This window comes from Condylura cristata, unplaced genomic scaffold, assembly GCF_000260355.1.
Source record: "Condylura cristata isolate star-nosed mole 26May11 unplaced genomic scaffold, ConCri1.0 scaffold00001, whole genome shotgun sequence".
NCBI classification, from domain to species: Eukaryota; Metazoa; Chordata; class Mammalia; order Eulipotyphla; family Talpidae; genus Condylura; species Condylura cristata.
The window spans coordinates 9,513,795-9,527,632 of NW_004567102.1; the positions used below are offsets into that span (position 1 = coordinate 9,513,795).

Consider the following 13,838-nt stretch of genomic DNA (forward strand, 5'->3'; position numbering starts at 1 on the left):
GGAATAAACATGGGGGTGCAGGTATCTTTTTGAATCAGTGTTTTTGTGTCTTTTGGGTAGATACCTAGGAGTGGGGTTGCTGGGTCGTCTCCTACCCACATTCTTAAGTTGGAGGAGCACCTGGATAAAATAAATGACTTGGGGGAAACAGGAGCTCTGCCTATCCAATTACTGTGGTTTAGCCTCCATTACTTTAATCTTTTCAACCGCCTTGTTCTACCACATAGTAGTCTAAAGTCAGGCCGCCCAAGTGTTGAATCCTCACCCTGACACTTCCTAACTTCCTAACCTTGGATATATCGCTAAGTCTTTGTAAGCTTCAATTTCCGTACCAGGAGACTAGTAGAGCTACCTTCATAGGGTGGCTAAAATTAATTGACTAGTCTGTGGAAATCACTTGGAAATCACATTGCACTTGGTAAGTGTAACTTATCATCAGAGCCTTGATTTTCTTCATCTATAAAATGAAATCATATCCAAAAAGGACTTGAGAAGGCAGACACTATTTCATTTGTCTAGATATGTGTAAGATTTGTCAGATTACATCACATAAGACTCCTCCACATAGTAGAGTTAGCTTTAAAATCTTGATACTGATATGCTATAAGTTAGGGGTATTTTTGAAGTGCGCTTAGAACGAGTAATAGCTCATGTGATTCCATTAAACCCATAGTAGACATTTCACCTCTTCTTCCACATTAGTGATTTCTGTTTACCAACTCTCCCCTTCCACATGAGCATTAATTCTATCTTTTTAGACAGCTTCATTCAGTATGTACTTATTGGAAACTTGTCCTGCATCAAGTCAAGTGTAGCAGAAATATATTTTTTTTATTTTAAATATAAATTTTTAATAATTTAAGTAGAAATTTTTTAAAACTTTAAATATAATTTTTTTAAAAACTCTGAAAAATATGAGTACTTAACTCTATAGTCTGTTAATTTTTGTTTGTAAAAACACTAAACTCTGTATCATCACTCAGGAGATGCCATTGTTGTCCTTGTATTTCTCTGCAAAAAAAAAATCTTTACTTTCTTTCAGATGATTCTTTAAATCTTGAGATAGCATCCACTCGAGTGAGACATTAGCCCCACTTAAATTATTGAGTGGGTGTCAGTGAACTATTGTAAACTTTTTTATCTAGTTCTTCCCATCATTGGCCCCTGACACCTTATTAACCTAGGCTGAGCATCTCTACCTTATTCATCTTTTTTAAAACTTTATGTTTTAATTGCATTAAATTATATACAACATGAAGCTTACCACCCTGACCATTTTAAGTATACTGTTCAGTAGTATTAAGTTCACATTGTCTTCACATTATTCTAAATAGCTGTTGATTCCTTGTCTTTTCATTCATAACTTTCATGTCCCACGAAAAACTGCTGAGCAGTGGGCTGTATCTTACTACTGTCCAATGACCACATTCCTTTCTGTTGGTGTTGTCTTTAGTTGGAATGCCTATTCCTTAAAGATTCCTTATGCACAGACACTAGCACCTTAAGAATGTTTGATAAATATTGACCAACTTTTGAGCAGGACACTGAAGTGGCTTTTAAAGCATTTACTAAGCTAATAACAGCTAGGAAATCAAATGTCCATTCACATGTTATGTGAGAAGCTTGCTTTTATCTGGACTAGTTTTGCATTGAGTAGAGGTTAGACCTAGGGGTGTTTTGAAACCTTGAAAGACAGGACTGAGTCTGGATTCCCTCCCAGGAGAGCAACAGTCAGAGCTGCCAAAGCTTACATAGACGCCAGGGTACCAACCAGACGTGGCCATACCCTGGATACACACACACACTGGGCTGAGTCCCACTCAAGTCTTGACCTGGGAGCAATCCTGAAAAATAAAGTCTGTGCTAATATCTCAAAAAATGAAGCTGAACTTCAGCTATCATCAGTCTATGTGAACTTCAGCTATATCAGTCTATTTCCTATAAAATAATTTACAGAGCAATGAATGCATACTTACGAAAATATTACTAAGCATCATCCTTAGGGAAATTTAGTATCAAAATGAGGTGAACAGTGGGGAGAGTTGTGTCTAAGAAGCAGACTGTTGTGCTCTATTCATATTCAAAAGTGAGATTAGCTTTCTTTTTAAGACTCTCTTTGGAAAGGAAGGTCAACTCTGGTGTGTAACTTACTACTTGTTTTTTTAGAATGCTGATCCTAAGTCATCCCTCAAGGTGGTAAGCAACCAACTTGGAGAAGGGCCCAGTGATGGACTGCCACTTTCAAGTAGCCTTCAGTTTCTTGAAGATGAACTTGAATCTTCTCCTCTCCCTGATCTCAGTGAGGACCAACCTTTTGACATTCTTCAGAAATCCTTGCAGGAGGCCAATATCACTGAACAGACTTTGGCAGAAGAGGCATATTTGGATGCCAGTATAGGTTCAAGCCAACAGTTTGCACAAGCTCAGCTTCATCCTTCTTCATCAGCATCCTTTACTCAGGCTTCTAATGTTTCTAATTACTCAGGTCAGACGCTTCAACCTATAGGGGTGACTCACGTGCCTGTCGGAACATCGTTTGCGAGCAATACAGTGGGTGTGCAACATGGCTTCATGCAACATGTGGGGATCAGTGTTCCCAGCCAGCATTTATCTAATAGCAGTCAGATTAGTGGTTCTAGTCAGATACAGCTGATCGGATCATTTGGTAATCAACCTTCCATGATGACTATTAATAACCTCGACGGATCTCAAATAATATTAAAGGGCAGCGGACAGCAAGCCCCACCAAATGTGAGTGGGGGACTTCTGGTTCATAGACAGACTCCTAATGGCAGCTCCTTGTTTGGGAGCTCCGGCTCCAGCCCAGTAGCACAGCCTGTCACCGTTCCATTTAACAGCACGAATTTCCAGACATCTTTACCTGTGCATAACATCATCATACAGAGGGGTCTTGCACCAAATTCAAATAAAGTCCCCATTAATATCCAGCCAAAGCCTGTCCAGATGGGTCAGCAGAGTACATACAATGTGAACAATCTGGGAATACAGCAGCACCATGTTCAGCAAGGCATCTCTTTTGCCTCTGCAAGCTCACCCCAGGGCTCGGTGGTTGGTCCACACATGTCTGTGAACATTGTCAACCAGCAGAACACAAGAAAGCCAGTCACCTCACAGGCGGGGAGCAGTGCTGGGGGTAGCATCGTTATTCACTCTCCCATGGGCCAGCCACACACACCCCAGAGTCAGTTCCTCATACCTACAAGCCTTTCGGTCAGTTCGAACTCAGTACACCATGTTCAGACCATAAATGGGCAACTTCTGCAGACTCAGCCATCTCAGCTCATTTCTGGACAGGTGGCCTCAGAGCATGTCATGTTGAACAGAAACTCTTCCAACATGCTCAGGACCAGCCAACCATATTCTGGACAGATGCTGAACAACCAGAATACTGCCGTCCAGTTAGTGTCTGGGCAAACGTTCGCCTCCTCTGGAAGTCCGGTGATAGTCAATCATGCCTCCCCTCAGATTGTCAGTGGACAGACGCCCTTGCAGCAGGCATCACCAACGGTGTTACATCTGTCCCCTGGGCAGAGCAGCGTCTCCCAAGGAAGGCCGGGCTTCACCTCCATGCCCCCGGTGACAAACATGGCAGGGCCCAACCGGTTCCCTGTTGTCAGCTCGTCCAGCACTGCCCATCCTAGCCTTGGGTCTGCGGTTCAGTCTGGTGCGTCAGGATCAAACTTTACGGGAGATCAGCTGGCCCAGCCAAACAGGACTCCAGTACCAGTCAGTGCGTCTCATCGTCTTCCAGTTTCTTCTTCCAAATCTACCAGCACCTTCAGTAACACCCCCGGAGCAGGAGCACAGCAACAATTCTTCTGTCAGGTAACACTCCCCTTATCAAATGAAAGTTTAGGTAATTACCAAATGGAAAAAAGGGAATGTGGGTTTAGTAAGATAAATCTGCGGCTCCAAGTTTGTTAGTTGTAAGATTCCTTGCTTGTAATTGATGACCTTTTTTCTTCTTAATTAAGATTTTTTCCTCCAGCCTAGCATTGTGGAATTAAGAAGAGACTCCAGACTCAAACTCATGGATTTGAATCTAAACATTGCGCCATGGAGCAAATTAATTTCTCTCTCTAGACTTACTTTCCCTCATTGGTGAAATGGAGCTAATGAAACTACTGGCCCATGGACTAGCTGGGAGGACTGAGATAATCTGCATAAAGCACTTAGCATAGTCCTTGACAACTACTCGATATTAGAGCCAGTGTTAGTATATATTAATGGATATATTACTCAATGAAAGGTATTATGGGCATTGAACATGAAAGCTTATTTCAGATCATTTCCTTAGCTCCTATAGCAAGCCCCAGGTCATGAAAATGTAGGCTGGGTAGCGAAGTGCTGAAAACTTTGAGGTGCCAACCAGAAAGTCTCAGGGACTGGAAGTGCTATAACTCAACAGTGGGTGACGGGCCTGCTCCAGGGGATGTCGGTAGACGGAGGGATCCCACCATCTGACCACCTGCCTCAGCCTGCTCTTACCTTGCTGTAGTGCCAGTAAATTTCTTTGGGTAACTGGTAAAACCGCATAAGGACTATGTATCCAAAAGTGTCTCCGAGGGTCATCAGCTTTGTTCCCTTATGTTCAGATCCTTGGACTCTTCTAGCTTCTGGTACCCTCTAATTCTGAGCATACTCCATGGTTTCATTTCTTCCAGTACCTCTTTTTCCCACCTAGGAGGAATTATTCCTTACCCTAACATTTTGGCCTACCTTCCTTAATCCTTTGTTTCCACTGTTTTTCTCTTGCATGGTTGAAGTATTCAAAAGCTTCTCTATGTCTTTTTTTTTTTTTTTTCATGCATATAAGAACTGGCTTGTAGGTCAGAGGTGGGAGAGGGGTGTGTAGTCAGAGGTGGTGGGGAGGGGTGAGAAGATTCACCAGAGACAGAATGGGGAGCAGAACAGGCTGATCTACTGAAGTACACTGCTGAGGGGAGCAACACGTGGGACAGGAGAGGTCTGCTACACCATGTGGGTCAGCTCGTGACTGGGGATCAAACTCATGCTGCAATGGCTGCTGATAGCTTCACAGTGCTGAAACTTCACCTTTTGCACCACCAAGGAGACCAAACCTTGATTTTTTTTACTTTAATGTGGTAGTTTATTTTTACATCATTGTGTGCCTTTTCCCATCTCAGTTGTAATCCCTGTGGGCTTCCCATCGCCATTAAATCACCCGTGTGCCATCCTTGATATTTTTTAAGAAAATAGACCTATTATGTAATAGACTCCTTCAGTTCGGGTTTCTCTGTTTCCCCATGATTAGATTCAGAGGCAGGCTTGCCACAGAAATGTGTCCTTGCCTGACTATTTGCAGTGTTAACCGAAAAATTGCTTAAGACACTCACTGCTGCACTGTTAACAAGTTTCTTCTAAGATGTGCACTGAGGCTGTGTAGTTTTTCAGTAAACATGCTATCAATAGCTTAAGCTTCCAGTGATAGTTTATTCCACCAAATCATTTATTATTAAATCAGCTGTTACTGTTGACATTCGCCTAATAGAGATTTTCTAATTCTATCACTGGTTCTACATTTATTGTTGGCATTTTACTCTAAAGAAGAGTTTTTCCTTTCCCCCTATATTTACATGTTTATTTATATCAGTCTGGACTAATAAATTCTTATCTAATTCAGTGAGTTATAAATTCTTTAAAAAAAAAAAAAGATTTATGTATTCACGCATACAGAACTGGGGTGTAGGCCAGAGGTGTAGGGGATAGAAGGATTCACCAGAGACAGAGTCGGGAAAAGAACAGGCAGATCAACAAAGTACGCTGCTGAGGGGAGCAGCGGGCAGGTCAGGAGAGGTCTGCCGCGCCATGTGGGTGAGCTCTGGGGCGGGGATTGAACTCGTGCCACAGTGGCTGTGGTTAGCGTAATAGTGCTGTGCTTTAACCCCTTGTGCCACCAGGGAGGGCCCAAGTTTTGAATTCTTACAGTCCAAATTAATTTGACGACCAGTAGTTAACCTTCCAAATTGTCTTCCTGGTCCAGCAGACGTGTTTCCATCATGCTTGGAGGAACTCTAATTTCTGAAAAAATAAGATAATTCCTTATTCATCTTTTGCTTTCTGTGCCCCTACCCTGGAATCAACCATTTCTTTAAGGAGCCTTCTTCCTTCCCATAAAGGCAGCAATTGGGAAGCAAAATCTGAGCACTAATATTTATTCTTACTAGGGTAGTCTCAGCAGGGGCTTACACATAATTCTGTGTATTCAACATCTATAGCTATTTACCTCCCTATCAATCTATCTTACATAGTTCACATTAATCCTTCTAACCCAGGACCAATGTATCATTATTCAAGTCCCCTCCTTTCCCATGTTTGTAGCTCTTGTTCTGTCAGTAAGAAAAGCAAGCTCTACAGTTTATTGACTTACTTGCTCAATCCTAGAATATACAGAAAATAACTTGCGAATTACCAGTCCATCCCTCTGTGAAGAACACTACTAATTATACTTCAGAAAATCACTAATTAGACTAAGACTGTGTGTCTAAAAGTATATGATGTTGTCATCTAAATTATTTTCAAAAAGTAATTAAACATTTGGGAAATGGTTTGCAAAATGGTTTTAAGTGGACACTTAAATGTGAACTACTTAAAATATGCATTTAAATCTAAAACAGTTAATAAACATTTTACTTTTACTTTTAGACAAATTAAAAGGAGAGACTATATGGCAAATTAAAAAAAGAAGAAAATGGTCCTGTTTACAAAACAACCAGAACTTGATTAGCAGGAGATGCACTTTTCCACCCGTAGAATTACAAGTTATTCTTATTTCCTTCTGGTTTTAAAAACATATCCCTTGTAAAGGAGATGATACTGGGCCACATTCATCAAACTATATTTATGCTTTTTAAAATAATTTTGAATAATTGGTTCCAAAATAGATTAGAGTGAAAATTAGACTTAATATTAGGCTTAAAATTAGGCAGTTCCCAAGTTTCCCTCCCTGAGGCCCCCACTATTCTAGTTTCTTTATTTTTCCAGAGAAACCACCTGCATATAAGAGCACAGATATTGCACACGCATCATCTCCCTGCAATATACAGTAGACATTTTTACTTAATTATATAATGTGAGAATCACTTGTGTCAGTATGTAGTGACATGCTTTATGTTTTTTATTATAACTAATTTTATATAATCATCTCGGCACAGTTGTCTCCCCTTTGGGGAGGGCTATATAAATGAATAATGCTTCAGTGGAGAAGAAAAAACTCTTTTTAATTCCCAGAAGTTTCAGTTATCCAAAGGTGACTAAAAGTCTTAACAGGAAGCTTCACAGTAATTTTTTGTGACTTTTTATGCAAAAAAAAAAAAGTATTGGAAACTAGGTCAGTTGCATTATGTCGGGTGCATTCCTGCTATAGATTTTCTAGAACAATAAAAGCAAAGGAGAACACAGTCTAGGGTATAGCTTGAGTTGAAAAAGCATTTAGACCCCCAACATCCAGAAGCAGTTAGAGTGACTTTTGCTTTATAATTTCTAGGTAAAATTTCTTTATAAATACTTTATAGAATTTTGTAATGAACAAAAATACCATCCTCAGGGGCCTTGGGTGTTTGTTTGTGGAAATTGAATTCACCAAGGTTTGATACTATGAATGATTAAAATTAGAGAGGAGTAAGTTTTTCCATGTAATTTTGTTGTTGTTGACATAGATAGCATTTATTAGATTCAAAATTCAGAAGATACAAAAAAGGTCTAAGAAGAGGCCACCACTAGACATATTATGGTGATCATTTCATGGTGTATACAGATGTTGAATCACTAAATTGTATGTCAATTATACTTTAAAAAAAAAAGAGAGAGATGCAGAAAGGTATGTGTACTATGGTCAAAAATTTTCCTCCTTCCTGTCCCTAGCTGCCCTGTAGTCTGCAGGCAGCCAATGTGATCTTGTTGCAGAATGAGCTTAAGTCCTGACCCACCTTCATGGATTGAAAACTTCTAGGCCCGCAAAAAAAAAAATGCAAGAGTACACAGCAGACCCATCCACCTGCATTACCAGCTGTCGATGTTTGGGACATGTGCTCCTCCGTGTGTGTGTGTCTCCTCAGACACACACACCTTCACATGCACACTCTTTTTTTTTTTTTTTTTTTCAGAGATATGGCTTGTGCCCCAGTTCTGTATGCATAAAAAAAATTTAAATCTTAAAAAAAAGATACTATTGCTACACAATACAATATTCTAATTTTGTTATTGTTCCAAGGCTTTTTTTTTTTTTTTTTTTTGCACACTCTTTTTTTATGGAAGTGAGTTGTGGGCCTCCCTGATCTCACAAGGGGTTGTCTCAGCACTAGGAAGCTATCATAGCCACTGCAGCATGAGTTCGATCCCCAGCCAGGGTGCAGCAGACCCCTCCTGTCCTGCCTGCTGCTCCCTTCAGCAGTGTATTTCAGTGGATCCTCCTATTCTGCTCCCAACTCTATCTCTATTGAATCCTGTCACGCGTACAACCCCCACCCTGCACCTATGGCCTACACCGCAGCTCTTGTATGCATGAAAAAGAAAATAAATCTTTAAAGAAGAAGAAGAAAGTAAGTTGACAACATCATGACCCATAAACCCTAAACACTTTGGCAGGTATTTCCTAACAAGAACCTTCTTTAACACAGTGTCACTATCACACCTTAGAAAATTATCACTAAAACTTAAGTAAAATTATATCAGATTTCTTCCAGTAGACCAGTCAGTTCTTTATAATATCTCACTGCAGAGACAGAGAGTGCCGTGTTATTTGTCAACACATCTCTATTCTGCAGCAGCCCAGTTCAGAGTGGCCCAGGGCGTAGAGCCGTCTGACTGCTTCACCAGGAATAGACGCAGGCTAAGTGGTTCGGCCAAGGCACAGAATGTGGGTTTTGTCCCACTATCAGTGAATCTAAGTGTGATCACTTGGTGGAGGTGGACTCAGCCAGGTTTCCCCTCAAAGTTCTCAAAGGGGCATTGTCCCCTTAGGAAAGAAGAAATGATCTCTGGGGTGGAGCTTGGGGATCATGCAACTGTTCAGTTTCCCAGCCGCCCGCCCAGTGATTTGAGACTCCATTGATGAGCCTGCGCTGATCATTACGTGGTGGTTGAGAAATGCTGGTTTTCTTATTGTACTTGCCATTCTGCAGTTATTGGCTGGGACTTTTCCGTAAAGAAGAGCTTAGGCTTCATCTCCCCTCTACTTTTTGGGGGAGTGACACACTGAACACAGTTTTGTTTCAGTTTTTGGCATCTTTTTTTAAAAAAAAAAAAACATTATTATGAGAAATTATGAGAAACTTAAAAAAAAGTAGAAAAATAATATTGAGCCCCATGCTCAGCTTCAATACTTTGCGTATTTATCAACTCAAGGCTTCTCATCTGTCATCAAAACCCTACTCACTCACCCCCTGGCTAATATTATTTTGAAACCAATCCAAACATGTAAGTTCTTGCAGAGTATTCTATTGTATGTATACAGAAGCTGTGTATTCCTTTGGTATTCAATGTGTTTCAGTCTATTGTTTTCCTTGTTCTATTTGCGGCTTCTACTGCCCGGAATTGGGGCAGCTAGCTTCCTTACTGTTCACACGTCCCTCTCCACTCTGAATCTTTCCCCAAACAGGGTGTTTTAGGCATGGCCTGTCATCACCTTGGTTGCTGACTTAGTCAACCATCTCTCCGGGGAGCCCAGTAAACTTAAGTCCCTTAATGCAGAGAGTAATTTACAGGATTTGAACTTTCTTACAAAAGGATTGGTATTCCACAGCTAGTGATTAAAAGAGTCTGTTTATAAGTTTAGCCTTTCAAACAAAGATAAATTATTTTAAGTTCAAATTGCCTGAGATCACTAAAAGATTTAGTGGATTTTAAATTTCTTGAGAGTAGTACTTGCACTCCTTTTAAGTCTGAGTTTGGGGGAGTGATCAGACTGAATTCTGTCACCTTCTCCCTACCCCACCCCCATCTGGCTTGGCCTATTCTACCTTACCATGGAACCACTGTATTTTCAGACACCCAGACTTCAAAATCTGGATGCTTTTGTTTTTTCCTCTCCTCCTTATACCTTTCATAAGTTAGCAAACCCTGCAAATTCTTCTTTGATGTCTCACAGCCACTCTTTCCAATGTAATGAAAATAATGGTCATATTACTGTTAACAGACACAATGTCGGGGCTGTGTGCTTTATTTCTAGTCCTTACCCTGGGGCTTCAAGTAGCAATACTGTCCCATTTCACTGTCAAGGACATGGAGGCTGACAGCATAGGCAAATTGCTTATAAAGGCAGCCATTAACTGCTAGCTAACTAGACCATACTGCTTCCAGTTGCGCTCCGATCTACACCCAAACCCCTACCAAACTTTAAGAGGGACTACCGTATCAGGGGGGAAACAAAATTGGGTTAGAAGCAGGAGCCGTTGTAGGTCCTCCTCTGCCAGTGTCTGTTTTGTGATCTAAGTTTGTATCTTAAATTCTCTAAGCCCCAGCTTTCTCTTCTGTAAATGAGCTATGCAATAAAATTCCCTGGGGAGCTTTTAAACTGGTGAGTGCCTAGAACTCATTCCCATGCATTCTGATGTAAACAGTCTGGAGAAAGGGATCTAGGCATCAGCATTTTTTGAAAAGCTCCCCAGGTGATTCTAAAGTGCAAGCAGAATGGAGAGCCAATGGACTAGACTTCCAAGTCCCTTTCCCTCCTTAACATAGTAATTAGACAACTGAAACAATTGTCTGGGTGACTAATCTGGCTTGGCCTCTCCCTAAAGCAGATTTCCAGTACGTTAATCTTTCTAAAATGGATCTGAACCGATCATCTGGGAGCTTCTTGCCGGCCCAGAAAGTGCTAACCCCTGCGTGGCCATTTAAGTTCTTCAGCTGAAACCTTCCACCTTAGCCAGGCCAAAGTGCATCCTTGTGAGCCTTGAGCCTTAGTTCATTGACAGTCCTGTCCTATCAGGCCTAAAGGCTTCCCTCCTTCAAGGCCCCTGGAAAAATGAAACCAATTTTAGTCCTTCTGTTGATCTCTTCTCTGTGTGACTTCTTTTTGTGCTGCCCACAAGGTACATAATCACTTACTGTGCCAACTGTTTCCTTCGCTGATTGATAGATTCAACAGCACTTCAGTATCTTCCACAGCCTGCCCTGAGCCAATTCCCAAGGAAACAACCACCTGTTCCAGGGCAGGTGCAGACACATAAGCTGACAGCCCCAGGGCAGAGTTTGATGTGGCCTGGTAGAAGTAGCCTAGCGTGCCAGGCTCAGGCAAGGCACCTCTGACCCAGATGGGACTACTGGGGAAGCGTCCACGCGACAGTGGTTTCTGAATGAGAGTGGCTGAGCAAGAAGGAAGAATTATCCAGGCAGATGGTGAAGTGTTCAGGTTGTGGAAACAGCAAATGCTAAGAACCATGAGACTGTGGTTCTGCAGGGGGAAGAAAACAAGTTTCCTTGCTGTGGGCAGTTCAGGTGGGAAGGGTGAGCAACCGTGCAGCTTGTGTGTCACATTAAGGGCCAGTGTCACAATCCAAACACTAAACATGAGGACCTGCACAAGCCTCATGGCAGTAGACACGGGGAGGAGTGATTAGGACTAGATTAGGTGAACAGATGAACTTTCTACTGATTGACTAGACTGAAGGAATAGTTATGACTTCTCACAGGCTCCTAGCAGTGACACCCAGGTTCACTGAGATAGAGGCCATGGGAAGAAATGGGTTTGAAAGGAAGTTGTTGATTTAAATGTAGGACATGTTTGTCAAGTGTGAGGCACCTGAGTATAACCAAATTAGATGACAAACAGACATATGTATAAGAGAAACATAGGACTGGGGTATGGGCAAAGTGACATTGATCATCATATAAATTATGTTTGAAGAAGTGAGAGTGAATAAAATAGATCAGAGAAAGCAAGAGAAGAAAAAGCAGTCAGAAGAAAACCCTAAATCGCCTGAAGATTTAGGGTAAGGACAGAAAGAAGAGTCCACAAATGAGGCTCAGAATGTTCCAGAGAGGAGAAAGACAGTAAATAGGGTTCAGGCATTTTAGAAGCCAAGAGGATGTTGCAGGCAGGCGAGAAGCAGTCCATAGAGCAGAGTGACACTGGGAAGTCAGTGCAAGTAAGAACTGGAATGTTCCCACAGGTTTGGCAACATGCAGGCAGTTGTTGACCTTGGTAAGACTTGTTTCCATGGAATGAGCTGGGCAGAAGCCAGATTGCAAAAGAATGAAGAGTGTGTGGAAGGAATATAATGAGTGCAGACCACTTTCAGAAAAATGAACTGATAGCACAATAGCTACAAGGATATGTGGGGTCGAGGGAACTTTTCCCCAGTTTTATTAAAAAATAACAGACATGCACTGCTGTCTACATTTAAGGTACAGAGTGTGATGGTTTGGGTCACATATATTATGAGATGATTACTACAGTAGGCTTGGCTAACATCCATCTTTCATAGTTCAATAAAAAGAAAATGAGAAATTTCTCTTGTGATGAGAATTCTTGGGTTTTACTCTTAGTAGCTTTCCTATATATCACACAACAGTGTTAGCTGTAGTCATCATGTTGTACAGTGCATCTGGGTATTCTTTTTAAGATATAGGGAAGGACTGAACTTATATATATATATGCTAATAGGAAGGGAAAGGACACAAATTCCAGAGCATTGGTGGGATTCTTTGTAGAAAAAAAAGGAAAGACTCCTCTCCCATTGTAGCAAAGAGTTTGGGAAAAGGTTTCATAGCGGTGCAGGTAAGGTATAGTTCTGGTAGTAGAAAATTGAATGAATACATGACTTACAGGGTTTGAAGATAATGAAATAGCATTCCGTGGAAGATGAGTAAAGCTGCTGGTGGGGGCAGGAGGGATGGACTGCTGGACAGTCATGTGGGTCCAGTGGAGACTGGACACCATAATTACAGGGCGCTGGTTGATTATGCTTCAAAGGACCTGGGCGTTTTCTGGACAGTAAGCTTTCAAAGGGAACTGCCACGGCAGCTCTCCTGCCGCCTGTGTCGATGCTGCTGTCTTCTTAAACAAACCTCCCTTTTAGAGGCAGCGCTTTCTTCCCACTTGTGTCTGCAGAAGTGTCCATTTCTTTCCTTTTTTTTTAATAATAAACTTGCCCTAGTGTATATTAAAAAAAAAGAAAGGAAAAGTATTACCACAGCGCTGTCTATACAGTTGGTACCCAAACGTCTTATTCACAGTACTTTGAGTTATAACTATCAGAAGCTTTTAACAGAGACTTATAAATGCACTGGTTTCCAAAACTTAGCAATGCATTCAAATCTATACCATTTAAAAGCTGTACGTTCCGAAGTCCCACTTTGGATTTCTCAATCACTCTTTGTGGATGGAACTCAGAAACTGTCTTTCAGGAGCTCCCTAGATGATCTTGATACAACGCATCTATAAAGTGGCATTTGAGAACTGCTGCCCTTATACCATCCCCACCACCACCACCACCACTCTAAATGCCCAGGGGAAAGAATCTGAGTCAGATGTTATTCAGTAAGCCATGGCCAGGGACCAGGTGGGCAACATGAGAAAGTGGCCACGTAGGGCCTCCATAAGTTCTATACCAGGCCTTTGTTCCAGTTAGGGAAAAAGCCCTCCAAAGGAGAGTGTGAGCTGAGCAGAGCCAGATGGTCTTCCTCATTTAGCAAATGCCTGGTGTTGGGTAAATATCATCTTGCTAATTTGTACTGTCTTCTTTCACAGCACTACTGAGGACAAAATTGCTATATAAAGAGTTCTGAGCTCTTGAGGGTGTTTTATAAAGTTACGTGGTATCAAGATAATTCATCAGTTTTTTTTTTTTTTT

At 41.4% G+C, this 13,838-nt stretch overlaps 1 protein-coding gene across 3 annotated transcripts in view; it reads left to right on the forward strand.

Moving 5' to 3' along the window:
* The window catches only part of GLTSCR1L (GLTSCR1-like), a 32,229-nt gene that overhangs the window by 3,897 nt on the left and 14,494 nt on the right, over positions 1-13,838 (forward strand). For all 3 annotated transcript variants that reach the window (XM_004673489.2, XM_012723908.1, XM_012723916.1), the window contains one exon: positions 2,167-3,846. In XM_004673489.2, coding sequence (XP_004673546.1) covers positions 2,167-3,846 — 1,680 coding nt within the window. The remainder of the gene's footprint in view (positions 1-2,166; positions 3,847-13,838) is intronic.